Raw genomic sequence first — 18,883 nt, 5'->3', positions numbered from 1 at the left:
GAATCGAGGTGGTCGGTCACATTTGACTGGTGAATTGAGTTGTTATCTAGGAGCACCACCTGGTGGGGAAGGCACTGGAAATGTCACTAGAAATAACCATGAGTGAGTTAGATCAAGTCAAGGCAGGTAAATAATGTAACTGGTCTCCAACCCCATTCAAAATAGTATGTCTTTAATCGTAGGCGAATACATCTAATTATGACCAGTGAAGTTCAATGAAATATAATATTATTGTGGATGAGGGGAAGGTGGGCAGGGATCTGGATTTTAGTGGTGGTGGAACTGCTACAGATCCCTGATCCCCAAAATGTGTTTATTCTCTATAATAGTTTTCTATTAGTCTGTAGTGATGCTTCTAGCACTGAGATTCAGTGCCTTAGACCACTGCGCCACTCAGGAGCCCGAGTGATGCTGTAGTGTTTTGATTGTTTCTCACAAATTATGAAATCAGATTGTGATTAATGTGGATTTTTATTCACATTGAGACAGAGGAGGTAAAACCACATCAAACAGCACAAAATTAAAAAAAAAATTGTTATGAGATATTGATAATAGTACTTAGACAGTACATCTTCAACCAACCATTCACACGCATATTGGGTACACTCGGCACAAGACACAGAGTATCGCAACTCCACTGAAATGTATTGTACGTTTGACATTAAGACAGCGGCTTACTCATTTTCATCAATCTCAAACTGGATCAAAATAATTAAAAATAAGTAAATGTACTTGAGGTTCATGTTTCCTCTGCAACTGATTCATTCTACCACTAGATGGTATTGTGGGCATATTTGTCTTACCGTCCCCTCTCTCCTACCTTCCCCTCCCTCCTCTCCATCTCTCTATACCAGGGATAATCAACTATATTCAGCCATTTATCGACGGTAAATCGACCACAAGAAGTCCAAACAGATATAATATTTGACTAAAACATAATAATTTCAAACCTTGCTTATATTTCTATACGGTCACATACACAGACTGTACAAAATAGCCTCAATTCGTCGATGCATGGACTCTACAAGGTGTCGAAAGCGTGCCCATGTTGACTCCAATGCTTCCCACAGTTGTGTCAAGTTGGCTGGATGTCCTTTGGGTGGTGGACCATTTTTGATACACAAGGGAAACTGTTAAGTGTTGCAGTTCCTGACACAAACCGGTGCGCCTGAAACCTACTACCATACCCCGTTCAAAAGCACTTAAATACTTGTTATTGCCCATTCACCCTCTGAACGGTACACACACACAATCCTTGTCTCAATTGTCTCAAGGCTTAAACATCCTTCTTTAACTAGTCTCCTCCCCTTCATCTACACTGATTGAAGTGGATTTAACAAGTGGCATCAATAAGGGATCATAGCTTTTACCTATATTCACCTGGTCAGTCTGGTCAGTCTCCTATTTTGTGGGTAGGGCCTGTGTCTTATTGTGTTGTTAGGTCCTGTGTCTTATTTTGTGGGTGGGGCCTGTGTCTGATTAGGGGTGTAGGGCCTATGTCTTATAGTGTGGGTAGATTCTATGTCTTATTGTGTGGGTAGGGCCTGTGTCTTATTGCGTGGGTAGGGCCTGTGTCTTATTGTGTGGGTAGGGCCTGTGTCTTATTGTGTGGGTAGGTTCTATGTCTTATTGTGTGGGTAGGGCCTGTGTCTTATTGTGTGGGTAGGGCCTGTGTCTTATTGTGTGGGTAGGGCCTGTGTCTTATTGTGTGGGTAGGAAATGTGCCTTATTGTGTGGGTAGGAAATGTGCCTTATTGTGTGGGTAGGGCCTGTGTCTTATTATGTGGGTAGGAAATGTGTCTTATTGTGTGGGTAGGGCCTGTGTCTTGCCTCCGGTGGTGGTGAGCTGCATCAGACTTCCCGATGCTGGACGATCCGCACCGGTGGCCCAACTGAAGAAAGTTCTAGAAGAACGAAAAATAAGACTATGAGAAAATAAGAAAAGTAAGAGAATGAGACTATGAAATGGCTAGACTATGGGTGCTAGCAGTTACTACTTGTAAGTGAGTACAAGTGAAACATGGCCGTCTTACAGTATATGATATAAGAGAGTCCACGTTTTAATTAAGCACTGGGTGAGATTAAGTTGTTTTCTATATGTCAAAGTCTAGAAGAAATTTCAAGAAGACAAAAAAAGGCCACAATATTGATGGCTTTTATGTATTTTATACCTCTGTGCCTCTTAGTTATGTTGTTAGCCAATGACCTATTTCAACAGCAACTATATCATGAGATTGATATTCACAATTCAAAGTCAACATTCTACACCAGTCCACCAAATGGACATTTGATAAGCTGATGAACTGAATCAAAGTGCTCATTTAAATTCCCCTCCCATTGCTTCTACTTATACTCCCAGACCCTCATCTGTTTCTACTGGTAATCTGCAGGGTTAATGTTGTCCAACCCTTCTGGGATTATAAAACTGGATCAAATCCCATCTAATGTCTACTGTGTACAGAGGAGAGACTGGAGACTATGTGCTCTGTGTCTAAACTGACATGAAAAGAGGAACACAAACTTTAGGGGCTCCAATACACTAGTTTTTTGTGTTTCCATACACTAGTTTAGGGGCTCCATACACTAGTTTAGGGGCTCCATACACTAGTTTAGTGGCTCCATACACTAGTTTAGGGGCTCCATACACTAGTTTAGTGGCTCCATACACTAGTTTAGTGGCTCCATACACTAGTTTAGTGGCTCCATACACTAGTTTAGTGTGTTAGTTACAGTACATAGTTAACATTGCATTTACAGCAAATTTGGGTAAATCCAAGACTATATCCAGTCAAGAGTATTGAAGAAATGTAAGATTATAATTAGTTGATTGATATGTCCATCAAATTAACCTTTTGATCACATTACAGCATTATTCAAACCAGACATTGGGCTCTAAATATCTTTTGACAAGACTAACAAATAATACTGCAATACAATTGAGTAGGCCATTTTCCCAGACCAAGAGACAGCATTGCCATCTTCTGGTGAAATACTGGTGTACAAAAAAGATTGTCTACAATTATGGTCATACGTTGAAGAAAGAGCTAAATCTGTATGTTCTAAACCTTTAGAATAATTACATTTAATGACGGTCTTACAGCATAAATATACAAATAATTTTAAATCTCAAGATTAACTAAATGATCAGTAAAAACATACACTAATGAAAACAACCCATCATCCACCATATCACACTCACTCTGCAATGTACTCCAGTGGTGTCCAGGAACCAAAGTCTGCATCAGGCATGAACTTCCTGTTCATTGGAGTATCCAAGGTTACCCTGTGTAATCAAGTCACATGACAATGTTCTGGTGGTGGTAGGAACTGTCTACCTCAGGCCTGAAGCTCTGGTCCTGGACTGATTGTAACAGGCCCATGTAAACCCCTTGTCAACAGACAAAAAAACAACAGTAAAGCTAAAGTGTAAATATGATATTTACCACCAGCAAGCATCCGACAACCTCTGATGAAGGCCTTTCACTGTTATATTTTGAGATGAGCATGATAATTGATACATAAATACTTGCATATATTGAAATATGATTTTACATTTCAGTTGTATTACCGTAGTTGTATGTTTGAATGTGCACAGATGCAGCCTACAGTCTTTTGAATGAACACAGATGCAGCCTACAGTCTTTTGAATGAGCACAGATGCAGCCTACAGTCTTTTGAATGAGCACAGATGCAGCTTACAGTCTTTTGAATGAGCACAGATGCAGTCTACAGTCTTTTGAATGAGCACAGATGCAGCCTACAGTCTTTTGAATGAGCACAGATGCAGCCTACAGTCTTTTGAATGAGCACAGATGCAGCTTACAGTCTTTTGAATGAGCACAGATGCAGCCTACAGTCTTTTGAATGAGCACAGATGCAGCCTAGAGTCTTTTGAATGAGCACAGATGCAGCCTACAGTCTTTTGAATGAGCACAGATGCAACCTACAGTCTTTTGAATGAGCACAGATGCAGCCTACAGTCTTTTGAATGTGCACAGACGCAGCCTACATTCTTTTGAATGAGCACAGATGCAGCCTACAGTCTTTTGAATGAGCACAGATGCAGCCTACAGTCTTTTGAATGAGCACAGATGCAGCCTACAGTCTTTTGAATGAGCACAGATGCAGCCTACAGTCTTTTGAATGAGCACAGATGCAGCCTACAGTCTTTTGAATGAGCACAGATGCAGCCTACAGGCTTTTGAATGAGCACAGATGCAGTCTACAGTCTTTTGAATGAGCACAGATGCAGTCTACAGTCTTTTGAATGTGCACAGATGCAGTCTACAGTCTTTTGAATGAGCACATATGCAGTCTAATGAGCAGTCAGCCTTTTTGAATGAGCACAGATGCAGTCTACAGTCTTTTGAATGAGCACAGATGCAGCCTCAGTCTTTTGAATGAGCACAGATGCAGTCTACAGTCTTTGAATGAGCACAGATGCAGCCTACAGTCTTTTGAATGAGCACAGATGCAACCTACAGTCTTTTGAATGAGCACAGATGCAGCCTATAGTCTTTTGAATGTGCACAGACGCAGCCTACAGTCTTTTGAATGAGCACAGATGCAGCCTACAGTCTTTTGAATGAGCACAGATGCAGCCTACAGTCTTTTGAATGAGCACAGATGCAGCCTACAGTCTTTTGAATGAGCACAGATGCAGTCTACAGTCTTTTGAATGAGCACAGATGCAGTCTACAGTCTTTTGAATGTGCACAGATGCAGTCTACAGTCTTTTGAATGAGCACAGATGCAGTCTACAGTCTTTTGAATGAGCACATATGCAGTCTACAGTCTTTTGAATGAGCACAGATGCAGTCTACAGTCTTTTGAATGAGCACAGTAGCAGTCTACAGTCTTTTGTGCACAGGTCCAGTGAATAAAGCAACCCTCCTATTCGTATTGGGAGTGCAGAAGAATTGCAAGTCATGGGGGTAATGCTAACCATATGTGACAGCTATGTGACAGCTAATAGTAGCCTGGCAGGTGGTCACAGTCCAACCTTATGCAATTGGAATATACCATAAAAGATAACTGAGAATATTGACTACAAAACTCAGATACAGGCTTCTCATGCTGACAGTGCAAAAAACGTGCTTTACATCCATTTGTTAATCAATGAAACTATATATACAGATAGCTGCTCATGAGGTGAATACATGTAATATATTTGTAATGTAGAAACCTGCCTAAGATACTGTTTGTTATTATTACAGTTTATAACTTGCCAAAGATACCATTTGTTATTTTTACAGTTTATTACTTACTAATTATGAATAGGAATAGGAAAAACCTGCACTCATTGGAAATAGTCGTTAGGAATTTAATTTATTTGCAACAGTGGAGGTCAAAGGTTACTATTCCTAATAAGTAATTGATTAACTGTAATAAAAACAACAAGATACCTCACAATTTAATCATTTAGCAGACACTCTTTAGGCAGAGCAATTACGGTTAAGTACCTTGCTCAAGGGTACATCAACAGATTTTTCAACTAGTTGGCTCAGGGATTTGAACCAGAAACCTGTCGGTTACTGGCCCAACGCTCTTAACTGCTAGGCTACTCACGGTAGTATGGCAACTGCCACAGCTCCAGGGGGCATCCCACTGTCTTCTCCTGCTAAACTCTGACAGAGCTGGTGGACTGCTGACTTGGCCATGCCATAGCCCACCATGCCTGAGGAGAGAGAGAAAGACGGAGGGATGGAAAGAGGGACAGTGAAATAGGAGAGATGTTTGGATAAAATCAGATAAACACCAATAAATCTTACCATAATAACAAGGGACATGGCAATATACACAATACTAGAATTACAAAGTAATCCAATGATTGTCGGATGTGGTAGGGCTTGCAAACTATTAGACTACAAAGGGAAGCACAGCCACGAGCTGCCCAATGACACGAGCCTACCAGACGAGCTAAATAACTTCTTTGCTCGCTTCGAGGCAATCAACACTGAACCTGTCCCTGACTGAGTCTGTAATAGCAACATGTTTCAAGCAGAGTCCGTGTGCCCAAGAACACGAAAGTAACCTGCCTAAATGACTACCAACCCGTAGCACTCACATCTGTAGCCACGAAGTGCTTTGAAAGGCTGGTCATGGCTCACATCAACACCATCCTGCAAGCAACCCTAGACCCAAATCAATTTGCATACCATCCCAACAGATACACAGATGATGCAATCTCTATTGCACTCCATACTGCCCTTTACCACCTGGACAAAAGGAACCCCTATGTGAGAATGCTATTCATTGCTACAGCTCAGCATTCAACACCATAGTGCCCTCAAAGCTCATCACTAAGCTAAGGACCCTGGGACTAAACACCTCCCTCTGCAACTGGATCCTGGACTTCCTGACGAACCGCCCACAGGTGGTAAGGGTAGGTAACAACACATCTGCCACGCTGATCCTCAACACGAGGGCCCCTCAGGGGTGCATGCTCAGTCCCATCCTGTTCACTCATGACTGCATGGCCAGGCATGACTCCAACACCATCATTAAGTTTTCCAACAACACAACAGTGGTAGGCCTGATCACCGACTACGATGAGACAGCCAATAGGGAGGAGGTCAGCGACCTGGCAGTGTGGTGCCAGGATAACAACCTCTCCCTCAACGTGATCAAGACAAAGGTGATGATTCTGGACTACAGGAAAAGGAGGACCGAGCACGCCTCCATTCTCATCGACGGGGCTGTAGTGAAGCAGGTTGAGAGCATCAAGTTCCTTGGTGTCCACATCACCAACAACCTTCATGGTCCAAACACAGCAAGACAGTTGTGAAGAAGGCACGACAAAGCTTATTCCCCCACAAGAGACTGAATAGATTTGGCATGGGTCCTCAGATCCTCAAAAAGTTCAACAGCAGCATCATAGACAGCATCCTGACTGGTTGCATCACTGCCAAGGCCCTAAAAATGGTCAAAGACTCCAGCCACTCTAGTCATAGACTGTTCTCTCTGTTACCGCACGGCAAGCGGTACCGGAGTGCCAAGTCTCGGTCCAAAAGGCTTCTTAACAGCTTCTACTCTCAATCCATAAGACTCCTGAACAGCAAAACAAATGGCTACCCAGACTATTTGCATTGTCCCGCCCCCCCCTCTTTTATGCTGCTGCTACTCTCTGTTTATTATCTATGCATTGTCACTTTAACTCATATTACCTCAATTACCTCGACTAACCTGTTCCCCTGCACATTGACTCTGAACTGCCTGTATATAGCCTCACTACTGTTATTTTACTGCTGCTCTTTAGTTATCTATTTTTTACTTTCCACTTATTTTTTCTTAAAACTGCATTGTTGGTTAAGGGCTAGTAAGTAAGCATTTCACTGTAAGGTCCACAACTGTTGTATTCGGCAAATGTGACAAATACAATTTGATTTGATATACAGTACCAGTCAAACGTTTGGACACACCTACTCATTCAAGGGTTTTTCTAAATTTTTACTATTTTCTACATTGTAGAATAATAGTGAAGACATCAAAACTATGAAATAACGCATATGGAATCATGTAGTAACCAAAAAAGTGTTAAACAAATCAAAATATATTTTATATTTGATATTATTCAAAGTAGTGACCCTTTTACTTGATGACAGCTTTGCACACTCTTCACAATGTCTCAACCAGCTTCACCTGGAATGCTTTTCCAACAGTCTTGAAGGTGTTCCCACATATGCTGAGCATTTGTGGCTGCTTTTCCTTCACTCCACGGTCCAACTCATCCCAAACCATCTCAATTGGGTTGAGGTCGGGTGATTGTGGAGGCCAGGTCCTCTGATGCAGCACTCCATCACTCTCATTCTTGGTCAAATAGCCCTTACACAGCTTGGAGGTGTGTTGGGTCATTGTCCTGTTGAAAAACAAATGACAGTCCCGCTAAGTGCAAACCAGATGGGATTGCGCATCGCTGTAGAATGCTGTGGTAGCCATGCTGGTTAAGTGTGCCTTAAATTCTAAATAAATTATAGACAGTGTCACCAGCAAAGCACCCCCACACCATCACCCTTCCTCCTCCATGCTTCATGGTGGGAACCACACATGCAGAGATCATCCGTTCACCTACTCTGCGTCTCACAAAGACACGGTGGTTGGAACCCAAAATCTCAAATTTGGAATCATCAGACCAAAGGACAGACTTCCACCGGTCTAATGTCCACTGCTCATGTTTCTTGTCCCAAGCAAATCTCTTCTTCTTATTGGTGTCCTTTAGTAGTGGTTTCTTTGCAGCAATTCAACCATGAAGGCCTGATTCACGCAGTCTCTTCTGAACAGTTGATGTTGAGATGTGTCTGTTACTTGGACCCTGTGAAGCATTTATTTGGGCTGCAATCCGAGGTGCAGTTAACCCTAATGAACTTATCCTCTGCAGCAGAGGTAACTCTGGGTCTTCCTTTCCTGTGACGGTCCTCACGAGACCAGTTTCATCATAGTGCTTAATGGTTTTTGAGACTGCACTTGGAGAAACTTTAAAAGTTCTTGAAATGTTCGTAATTAACTGACCTTCGTGTCTTAAAGTAATGATGGACTGTCATTTCTCTTTGCTTATTTGAGCTGTTCTTCCCATAATATGGACTTTGTCTTTTACCAAATAGGGCAATCTTCTGTATACTACCCCTACCTAGCCATAACACAACTGATTGGCTCAAACGCATTAAGAAGGAAAGAAATTCCACAAATGAACTTTTAACAAGGCACAACTGTTAATTGAAATCCATTCCAGGTGACTACCTCATGTAGCTGGTTGAGATAATGCCAAGAGTGTGCAATGCTGTCATCAAGGCAAAGGGTGAAGAATTTGAAGAATCTAAAATATAGAATCTCAAATATAAAATATATTTTGATTTGTTTAACACTTTTTTGGTCACTACATGATTCCATATGTGTCATTCATAGTTTTGATATTTTTTAAAATACCCTGAAATGAGTAAGTGTCCAAACTTTTGACTGTCACTGTATGTGTTATTACAAACAGTATATTTTGAACTCAACATACATTCACTACACGTTTATAACTTCCTGTTTATATACTATGGACAAATATTCTGGGTGCTTTTGTTTCCAAACTTGGCAGTATTGAGAGATGACTGCTTGTTTCACAGACATGCTTTTGATTTCCCATCAATGTTTGTGTAAATACAGTAGCATAGTGGTTAGAGCGTTGGACTAGTAACCGGAAGGTTGCGAGTTCAAACCCCCGAGCTGACAAGGTACAAATCTGTCGTTCTGCCCCTGAACAGGCAGTTAACCCACTGTTCCCAGGCCGTCATTGAAAATAAGAATGTGTTCTTAACTGACTTGCCTGGTTAAATAAAGGTAAAATAAAATAAATAAATATGGAAACAACTAACGTAAGATGGTTTTTTGGAAATGCCTTCAGAATCCATTTCCTCAAAGAGCATTAACAGACTAGCGTGCTGAATCCCCCAAAAGTTACATCAATGTTATTTGACAGTTCAACCTGACTTTTAAATCCAAGGTCAAGGGTTAGGGTCATAGGGTGCACACATGGTTAACAAGCCTCAGTCTTTAACCCCAAATCAACCCTAAATCTTTAAGCCCACAATGTGTGCATCTGGCTTTGCAAGACCAGTTGTTGCTAAGACACCACTGGCAAGACCAGCTGTCCCTAAGACACCACTGGACACCAAACTACCCAAAAGGCAGTATTTCACCATAGAGAACTCATTAAAGCTGGTTGAGAATGTCTTTAGATCAGACACACTATTAGCTAAGTAAGCTCTTGAGTATTAAAGCTAATAAATATTAAGCTAAAGATATAAGCACAAATAACCCCTAAACACATCTTTAAGCACTACTACCATCTTCCAATGTCTTGTTTTTGTCAGTAATACAGACCATTTGTATTATGATCATAAATACTTCAAGAGCAGTTTTTTCCCCCCATCTTCATAACATTAAATACATCTGAAACTTTTGGTCCAAAAATATGCAGAACAACGAATCCATGCTTTTGTCACTTCAAGATTAGACTACTGCAATGCTCTACTCTCCAAATCAAATCAAATCAAATGTTATTTGTCACATACACATGGTTAGCAGATGTTAGTGCGAGTGTAGCGAAATGCTTGTGCTTCTAGTTCCGACAATGCAGTAATAACCAACAAGTAATCTAACTAACAATTCCAAAACTACTACCATATAGACACAAGTGTAAGGGGATAAAGAATATGTACATAAAGATATATCAATGAGTGATGGTACAGAGCGGCATAGGCAAGATACAGTAGATGGTATTGAGTGCAGTATATACATATGAGATGAGTATGTAAACAAAGTGGCATAGTTAAAGTGGCTAGTAATACATGTATTACATAAGGATGCAGTAGATGATATAGAGTACAGTATATACGTATACATATGAGATGAATAATGTAGGGTATGTAAACATTATATTAGGTAGCATTGTTTAAAGTGGCTAGTGATATATTTTACATCATTTCCCATCAATTCCCATTATTAAAGTGGCTGGAGTTGAGTCAGTGTGTTGGCAGCAGCCACTCAATGTTAGTGGTGGCTGTTTAACAGTCTGATGGCCTTGAGATAGAAGCTGTTTTTCAGTCTCTCGGTCCCAGCTTTGATGCACCCGTACTGACCTCGCCTTCTGGATGATAGCGGGGTGAACAGGCAGTGGCTCGGGTGGTTGCTGTCCTTGATGATCTTTATGGCCTTCCTGTGACATCGGGTGGTGTAGGTGTCCTGAAGGGCAGGTAGTTTGCCCCCAGTGATGCGTTGTGCAGACCTCACTACCCTCTGGAGAGCCTTACGGTTGTGGGCGGAGCAGTTGCCGTACCAGGCGGTGATACAGGATGCTCTCGATTGTGCATCTGTAGAAGTTTGTGAGTGCTTTTGGCGACAAGCCAAATTTTTTCAGCCTCCTGAGGTTGAAGAGGCGCTGCTGCGCCTTCTTCACGATGCTGTCTGTGTGGGTGGACCAATTCAGTTTGTCTGTGATGTGTACGCCGAGGAACTTAAAACTTACTACCCTCTCCACTACTGTTCCATCGATGTGGATAGGGGGGTGTTCCCTCTGCTGTTTCCTGAAGTCCACAATCATCTCCTTAGTTTTGTTGATGTTGAGTGTGAGGTTATTTTCCTGACACCACACTCCGAGGGCCCTCACCTCCTCCATGTAGGCCGTCTCGTCGTTGTTGGTAATCAAGCCTACCACTGTTGTGTCATCCGCAAACCTGTTGATTGAGTTGGAGGCGTGCGTGGCCACGCAGTCGTGGGTGAACAGGGAGTACAGGAGAGGGCTCAAAACGCACCCTTGTGGGGCCCCAGTGTTGAGGATCAGCGGGGTGGAGATGTTGCCTACCCTCACCACCTGGGGGCGACCCGTCAGGAAGTTCAGTACCCAGTTGCACAGGGCGGGGTCGAGACCCAGGGTCTCGAGCTTGATGACGAGTTTGGAGGGCACTATGGTGTTAAATGCCGAGCTGTAGTCGATGAACAGCATTCTCACATAGGTATTCCTCTTGTCCAGATGGGTTAGGGCAGTGTGCAGTGTGGTTGAGATTGCATCGTCTGTGGACCTATTTGGGCGGTAAGCAAATTGGAGTGGGTCTAGGGTGTCAGGTAGGGTGGAGGTGATATGGTCCTTGACTAGTCTCTCAAAGCACTTCATGATGATGGAAGTGAGTGCTACGGGCGGTAGTCGTTTAGCTCAGTTACCTTAGCTTTCTTGGGAACAGGAACAATGGTGGCCCTCTTGAAGCATGTGGGAACAACAGACTGGGATAGGGATTGATTGAATATGTCCGTAAACACACCAGCCAGCTGGTCTGCGCATGCTCTGAGGGCGCGGCTGGGGATGCCGTCTGGGCCTGCAGCCTTGCGAGGGTTGACACGTTTAAATGTTTTCCTCACGTCGGCTGCAGTGAAGGAGAGTCCGCATGTTTTAGTTGCGGGCAGTGTCAGTGGCACTGTATTGTCCTCAAAGCGGGCAAAAAAGTTATTTAGTCTGCCTGCGAGCAAGACATCCTGGTCCGTGACGGTGCTGGTTTTCTTTTTGTAATCCGTGATTGACTGTAGACCCTGCCACATACCTCTTGTGTCTGAGCCGTTGAATTGAGATTCTACTTTGTCTCTATACTGACGCTTAGCTTGTTTGATTGCCTTGCGGAGGGAATAGTTACACTGTTTGTATTCGGTCATGTTTCCAGTCACCTTGCCCTGATTAAAAGCAGTGGTTCGCGCTTTCAGTTTCACGCGAATGCTGCCATCAATCCACGGTTTCTGGTTTGGGAATTTTTTTATCGTTGCTATGGGAACGACATCTTCAACGCACGTTCTAATGAACTCGCACACCGAATCAGCGTATTCGTCAATGTTGTCGTCTGACGCAATACGGAACATATCCCAGTCCACGTGATGGAAGCAGTCTTGGAGTGTGGAATCAGATTGGTCGGACCAGCGTTGAACAGACCTCAGCGCGGGAGCTTCTTGTTTTAGTTTCTGTCTGTAGGCAGGGATCAACAAAATGGAGTCGTGGTCAGCTTTTCCGAAAGGAGGGCGGGGCAGGGCCTCATATGCGTCGCGGAAGTTGGAATAGCAATGATCCATTGGTCTTGTTTTCAGATTAGCCTTGTTAAAATCCCCAGCTACAATGAATGCAGCCTCTGGATATATGGATTCCAGTTTGCAAAGTCAAATAAAGTTCGTTCAGAGCCATCGATGTGTCTGCTTGGGGGGGAATATATACGGCTGTGATTATAATCGAAGAGAATTCCCTTGGTAGATAATGCGGTCTACATTTGATTGTGAGGAATTCTAAATCAGGTGAACAGAAGGACTTGAGTTCCTGTATGTTGTTTTGGCCACACCACGTCACGTTAACCATAAAGCATACGCCCCCGCCCCTCTTCTTACCAGAAAGATGTTTGTTTCTGTCGGCGCGATGCGTGGAGAAACCAGCTGGCTGCACCGTCTCCGATAGCGTCTCTCCAGTGAGCCATGTTTCCGTGAAGCAAAGAACGTTACAGTCTCTGATGTCCCTCTGGAATGCTACCCTTGCTCGGATTTCATCAACCTTGTTGTCAAGAGACTGGACATTGGCGAGGAGAATGCTAGGGAGTGGTGCACGATGTGCCCGTCTCCGGAGTCTGACCAGAAGACCGCTTCGTTTTCCCCTTTTTCGAAGTCGTTTTTTGGGGTCGCCGGCTGGGATCCATTCCTTGGTCCTGGGTGAAAGGCAGAACACAGGGACCGCTTCTTGGTCGTACTGATGGTGAGTTGACGCTGCTCTTATGTTCAGTAGTTCTTCTCGACTGTATGTAATGAAACCTAAGATGACCTGGGGTACCAATGTAAGAAATAACACGTAAAAAAAACAAAAAACTGCATAGTTTCCTAGGAACGCGAAGCGAGGCAGCCATCTCTGTCGGCGCCGGAAGTTAGGAGCACTAGTGCTAAATACAGTGCTAAATACAGCTGCTAGAATCTTGACTAGAACCAAAACATTTGATCATATTACTCAAGTGCTAGCCTCTGGCTTCTTGTTAAGGCTAGGGATGATATCAAGGTTTTACTGCTGACCTACAAGGCATTACAAGGACTTGCTCCTACTTATCTCTCCGATTTGGTCCTGCCGGACATACCTACACGTACGCTACGGTCACAAGACGCAGGCCTCCTAATTGTTCCTAGAATTTCTAAGCAAACAGCTGGAGACACGGCTTTCTCCTACAAAGCTACATTTTTATGGAATGGTCTGCCGATCCATGTGAGAGATGCAGATCCGGTCTCAACCTTTAAGTCTTTACTGAAGACTCATCTCTTCAGTAGGTCCTATGATTGAGTGTAGTCTGGCCCAGGGGTGCGAAGGTGAAAGGCAAGGCACTGGAGTGACGAACCACCCTCGCTGTCTCTGCTTGACCGGCTCCCCTCTCTCGACAGGGATTCTCTGCCTCTGACCCTATTACAGGGGTTGAGTCACAGGCTTGCTTGTGCACCCCCATGCCGTCCCTAGGAGGGGTGCGTCACGTTGTGCCAGGCTTTTTTCGCTATACTCGACTTGACTGACGTGACCTTCCTGTCTGGTTTTGCGACCCTTCGGACTCGTGCGGTGGGGGAGATCTTCATGGGCTATATTCGGCCCTGTCTCAGGGTACTAAGTTGGTGGTTAGTTGATATCCCTCTGGTAGTGTGAGGGCTGTGCTTTGGCAAAGTGGGTGGGGTTATACCCTGCCTGGTTGGCCCTATCCCCGGACAGGGCCAGAGTGTTCCCAGACCCCCCCCTCTCAGCCTCCAGTATCTATATCGCAATAGCCCTTGTGCCGTCAGGCTAGGGTCCGTCTGTCCTATCTGGTGTAATTCTCCTGTCTTATCTGGTGTCCTGTTCAATCTTAAGTATGCTCCCTCTAATTCTCCCATCTCTGTCTCACGCTCTCTCTCTCCCCCCTCGGAAGACCTGAGCCCTAGGACCATGCCTCAGGACTACCTAGGCTGATGACTCCTGGCTGTCGCTGTCCCCAGTCCACCTGGTCGAGCTACTGATCCAGTTTCTGCTGTTCTGCTTGCGTCTATGGAACCCTGACCTGCTGTTTCGACCCTCTCTCTCTCTACCGCACCTGCTGTAACAACCTCTGAATGAGGCTATGAAATGCCACCTGACATTTACTCCTGAGGTGCTGACCTATAACCATTGTGATTACTATTTGACCCTGCTGGTAATCTATGAACATTTGAATGTCTTGAAGAACAATCTGTCCTTTATGGCCATGTACTGCTTCTACATCTGCATTGCTTGCTCTTTGCTGTTTTATGCTGGGTTTCTGTATAAGCACTTAGTGATTTCTGCTGATGTAAAAAAGGGCTTTATAAATACATTTGATCGATTGAATAGGCATAAGGCAACCGACGCACTTGCAGTACCTGTTAATGGTTATATTAAAGATGTATTTCTAAGACTCACACACTTCTGCCACAAGGAAGCTCTGAGCATTACTTGACATGAATTTAAGAGATCATGAAAATCTGTAAATCTTGTGGGTTATAGCATCGACTTTGTAAAACAGGGTAAATACTGTAGATCCTCATTTCATTCAAATAAATATAGACATATTTTCTTCAATATCAAAATCTTATTCAAAAAAAGTAATCTAAACCAAGCCTGTGAGTGAAATCCCTACAATTTCCTGGCGGCCTGTGTCTAGTGTAGCACTAGTTTCTACAGTAATCTACATTCAATGGGAGAACAGCACAACACACTCTAACCATGTCTACAATTGGAGACCCAAATTCTGCTGACTCATTCTCCTCCCCAACCTAACAGCCAATGAGAGTGGGGGCTTTATGCCGAATGCTGATCAGGGATTTTAGGTGCCCTAGTGTCAGGATTTATATTGTTCTCGGGACCATCACATGGGTTACACACCACACAGGGAATGGCATGGTTGTTGGGTCCTATAGGTAACATCACATGCATACAGGGTCAGGCTTAAAATACCGGAGAGCATTGTGTGATAAACCATAGTAGTAACAATTTCTCTCCTCATTAAAATAAATATCATATTCAACATGTTACTCATAGTTTCATTTCTACTATATAGCAGTCTTTTTTGTATTTCATGGGTTCCATGTTTTACAAATAGTTTGATGACGTAAGCTGCTATCGTGACGACAGGCACCCTTAGAAATAAAAGTTGGAATGAGACGGTGGTCAGAACAGAGGTACAGTCAAACAGTGTCAGCATGAACAACATTACAGGAGAAAACAACAGCAGGGTGCCATTTATTGAGATGTACTGGAGGGAGCTCTGCAGAGTGGTCACTATCTGTCACAGCCACAGCGTCATACAATCTGATTTTAAACTTAACCTTAACCACACTGCTAACCCTAATGCCTAACCCTAACCTTAAATTATGACCAAAATGCAACAAATTATAATATAGAATGCCAGTAGAATCAAATAGAATACCAGTAGAATAGAATATAACCCCAGTAGAATAGAGTACCAGTAGAGTAGAGGTAAGTGGCGTCTTACCACTAGTACCACCCAGTGATGCTTTAGCCCCAGCCAGAGTCAGTAGTCCACCCTGCTTCAGGTGCACAGCAGCCAGATGGCTAGATATGGTAGAGGTCCACACACTCTGCTTCCACATCATGTCTGTGTTTTTGTACAGGTCTAAAAAACAACATACATAAGAGAAGATGTTTGAGGACCAACATTGCAACATTGAATGAACCATGTAATTAAATAGCACGAACAAACATCCCTATTGAATGTCAGATGAAAATTCAGCCTATGGGGAAATTGGTTTGAAAGGGGTTAACATGTTTAAGGGAGATATTTACATTTTTAACAGACGCTCTTATCCAGAGCGACTTACAGTAGTGAGTGCATACATTTTCATATTATGTTTGTACTGGTACCCTGCGGGAATCAAACACACAACACTGGAGTTGCAAGTGCCACATGGTACCAACTGAGCCACAAGAGACCTGGCATTTATATCACAGTATGTGTTCAAAATGAACTGATAATATCTCAGTGAAACACTCTTGAACCTTTGGAGCTGCAATTTCCTCCAGCCCATCCGCCTGCCACACACAAGATGGCATCCACTTTCTGGTCCCCTAGCAACTGGGCCACATCTGCTGTCACCTGCAGCAAGAGATAACAGTCTATTACAACGGGCTAGAATCGGGGTGTTTTACGGTAATTATCCAGCGTTTTGCAAATCAACGGAGTGTTGAAAAAGCTGTCAACATCACAGAGGGAGCAGGTGAAAGAAAGCTCCTCCTACCTGTCCTGCTTGCTCAGTAAATGACTCGGACAACTTCACCAGCACGTTCGCGTTTGCCTCCTCACTGGCAACGATATCGATGCTGGCTACCCACTTTTGGAAAATAAAGAAAGAACAGCGCATGAAACATTTGCAATCTTTGGAAAATAGGATGGTGATATCGAACTATCCTTCAACGTCGGCTATTTATTCCACATGCAATCCAAAAGTAGGCTCAGTAAATTATAACAACTAATTATATGTTTTCCGATAGCTCTGGGCTGGCATCGTTAAAACGTCTTGATAATGACAATTGATGATGACAATTTCAATGGTTTAATTTATTTTTCCTTGCTTCTTACCATAGCATCTAGGGCTAGGCCTACTCAACAAGTGGTTATTGAAAATATAATAGACACTGGGGCAAGCAAAGGCTCACAATCATTTCGTAATTGTATTCTATATGAAGAAAAAAAAACAAGTATAGCACTCACCCATCCTTTAGATTTGAAGTGCTGAACAATTTTGCTACCCAGTGCACCTCTTCCTCCGTATACGAGTACCCGACTGGCAGCCATGCTTTCTTTACTATGCGCTTCAAGCAATGATGACTATTTCACTACCATTACACGACAGCTACCGTAGAGAAAGCGAGAGAGAGAGAAAGGGAGAGAGATATACACCCACCCCCAATATTTAAACAGACACACTCAGCACATCAGAGGCAGACCTTAGTTCAATATTGTTCTATGTAAAAATGCGTAAGCTATGATAACATTATCAGTGCATAGGTTAGCCTACACCAGGGATGGCCAAATAGCAGGCCGCGGTCTGCATACATTTTGAACTCATTCAAGGTCTCAACTTACTGTTGAGAGTTAGAATAGTAGAATACACGAGGCACAATTTCTGAATTTGGTTGTGCATCAGCAGTTTTTCTCTTGTTATGTCAGTCACTGACAGTCACTCAATTAGCCATGTAACGTTAACAGTTAGTCTAGCAGCCAGCAATCTAAATTTGTAGCAATCCTGGTCGAATTACCAACCAGGGCCCCCGTTGATTTTGTTAGTCACTCTCACTCAGATATCATATTATGGTAAATGTGTAGAATTGCAGGAAATTAGCTGTAAACTGCGCATTTTTCTCACTGCCCCATGGCAAAATGAGTAGAATTGCATGAAATTAGTTATATAATTGAAAAATCGTCTCTCCACCCCATGGTAAAAAGTGTTGGATAATTTAGCATTTTTGAAACACCTGAAACAGCTTTTTCTAGAGTCATAATCATTAAGCTTAATTTGATGTAAAAAGCATACCTCTTCAGCTGTCTGTATCCTCAAATATAATTTCCCCTTGTGGCGACCAGCAAAATTGTCTGAATGTTTGTTGTTTTACTATCCTTGTGAGGACTTCTGTTACACACAAGGATAGTTAAACACACACACTCACACAAATGATGTGCATACTCGTGTATTCAGATAAAATAAAAAGTACAGGATTTGGATACAGCAGCAGTGAGACAGCCACATGTTATGACAGCAGACCTGGCCTGTGGGAGTACATCCTAGTCATCCTGAGTACAGCATGTCTGAATCTGTCACAGCAACACAGCTCATTGAGATGTCATCAAATCATTTTCATGCCACGGGCTTTCACTCGCAGTCAAACATATCAGGCTAGATTTCTAATTGCACATCCAATGAATACACATTTGAAATAAACACCAGAAAATGATACAGCGAAATTCAAAATGTTTGCTCGCATAGACTAGTATTTGATCACACCGCTTTGACCAAGTAATTTCTGTAGATTACGACACATTAAAATAACAGTGTGTCCAGGTGTAGGCCCATTGACCAGCACATACGGTTATTTAACTTGGATGAATGATATGATAGCCTGGGTGGAAGTCTGTTAGTGCTTTAGTAGAATAGACTGTTACCCACGCTAATGATAAGAGGTTGAGGAGGGAAGGAGGCATGCTGATAGGAACAACACTAGTGTGGATTGGGGGGTATATAATGGTAGGGGAAGCAGTGTTGATAGCTAAAGTCTAGAGGAGCAAATACTATGATCAACTCCCCGGAGCAGTGTGTTGAACATCATGATCATCCCTTTACATTCTGC

General features: G+C 43.0%; 1 protein-coding gene across 1 annotated transcript; it reads right to left on the bottom strand.

Annotated features, from left to right (window-relative positions):
- Window positions 1–452: 452 nt before the first annotated feature.
- Window positions 453–18,167, bottom strand: LOC115130825 (dihydropteridine reductase-like). Its single transcript, XM_029662311.2, has 8 exons — window positions 18,073–18,167; window positions 17,250–17,391; window positions 16,777–16,869; window positions 16,538–16,634; window positions 16,014–16,154; window positions 5,569–5,677; window positions 3,200–3,283; window positions 453–1,904 (listed from the first exon to the last, which is right to left on the bottom strand). The coding sequence occupies exons 2-8, from the start codon at window positions 17,331–17,333 to the stop codon at window positions 1,802–1,804; spliced, it is 711 nt and encodes a 236-aa protein (XP_029518171.1). The 5' UTR covers window positions 17,334–17,391; window positions 18,073–18,167; the 3' UTR covers window positions 453–1,801.
- Between the last annotated feature and the right edge of the window lie 716 nt (window positions 18,168–18,883).

The sequence above is a fragment of the Oncorhynchus nerka genome, linkage group LG6 (genome assembly GCF_034236695.1).
Source record: "Oncorhynchus nerka isolate Pitt River linkage group LG6, Oner_Uvic_2.0, whole genome shotgun sequence".
Taxonomy (NCBI): Eukaryota; Metazoa; Chordata; class Actinopteri; order Salmoniformes; family Salmonidae; genus Oncorhynchus; species Oncorhynchus nerka.
This window is presented reverse-complemented; position numbering and strand designations above follow the sequence as displayed.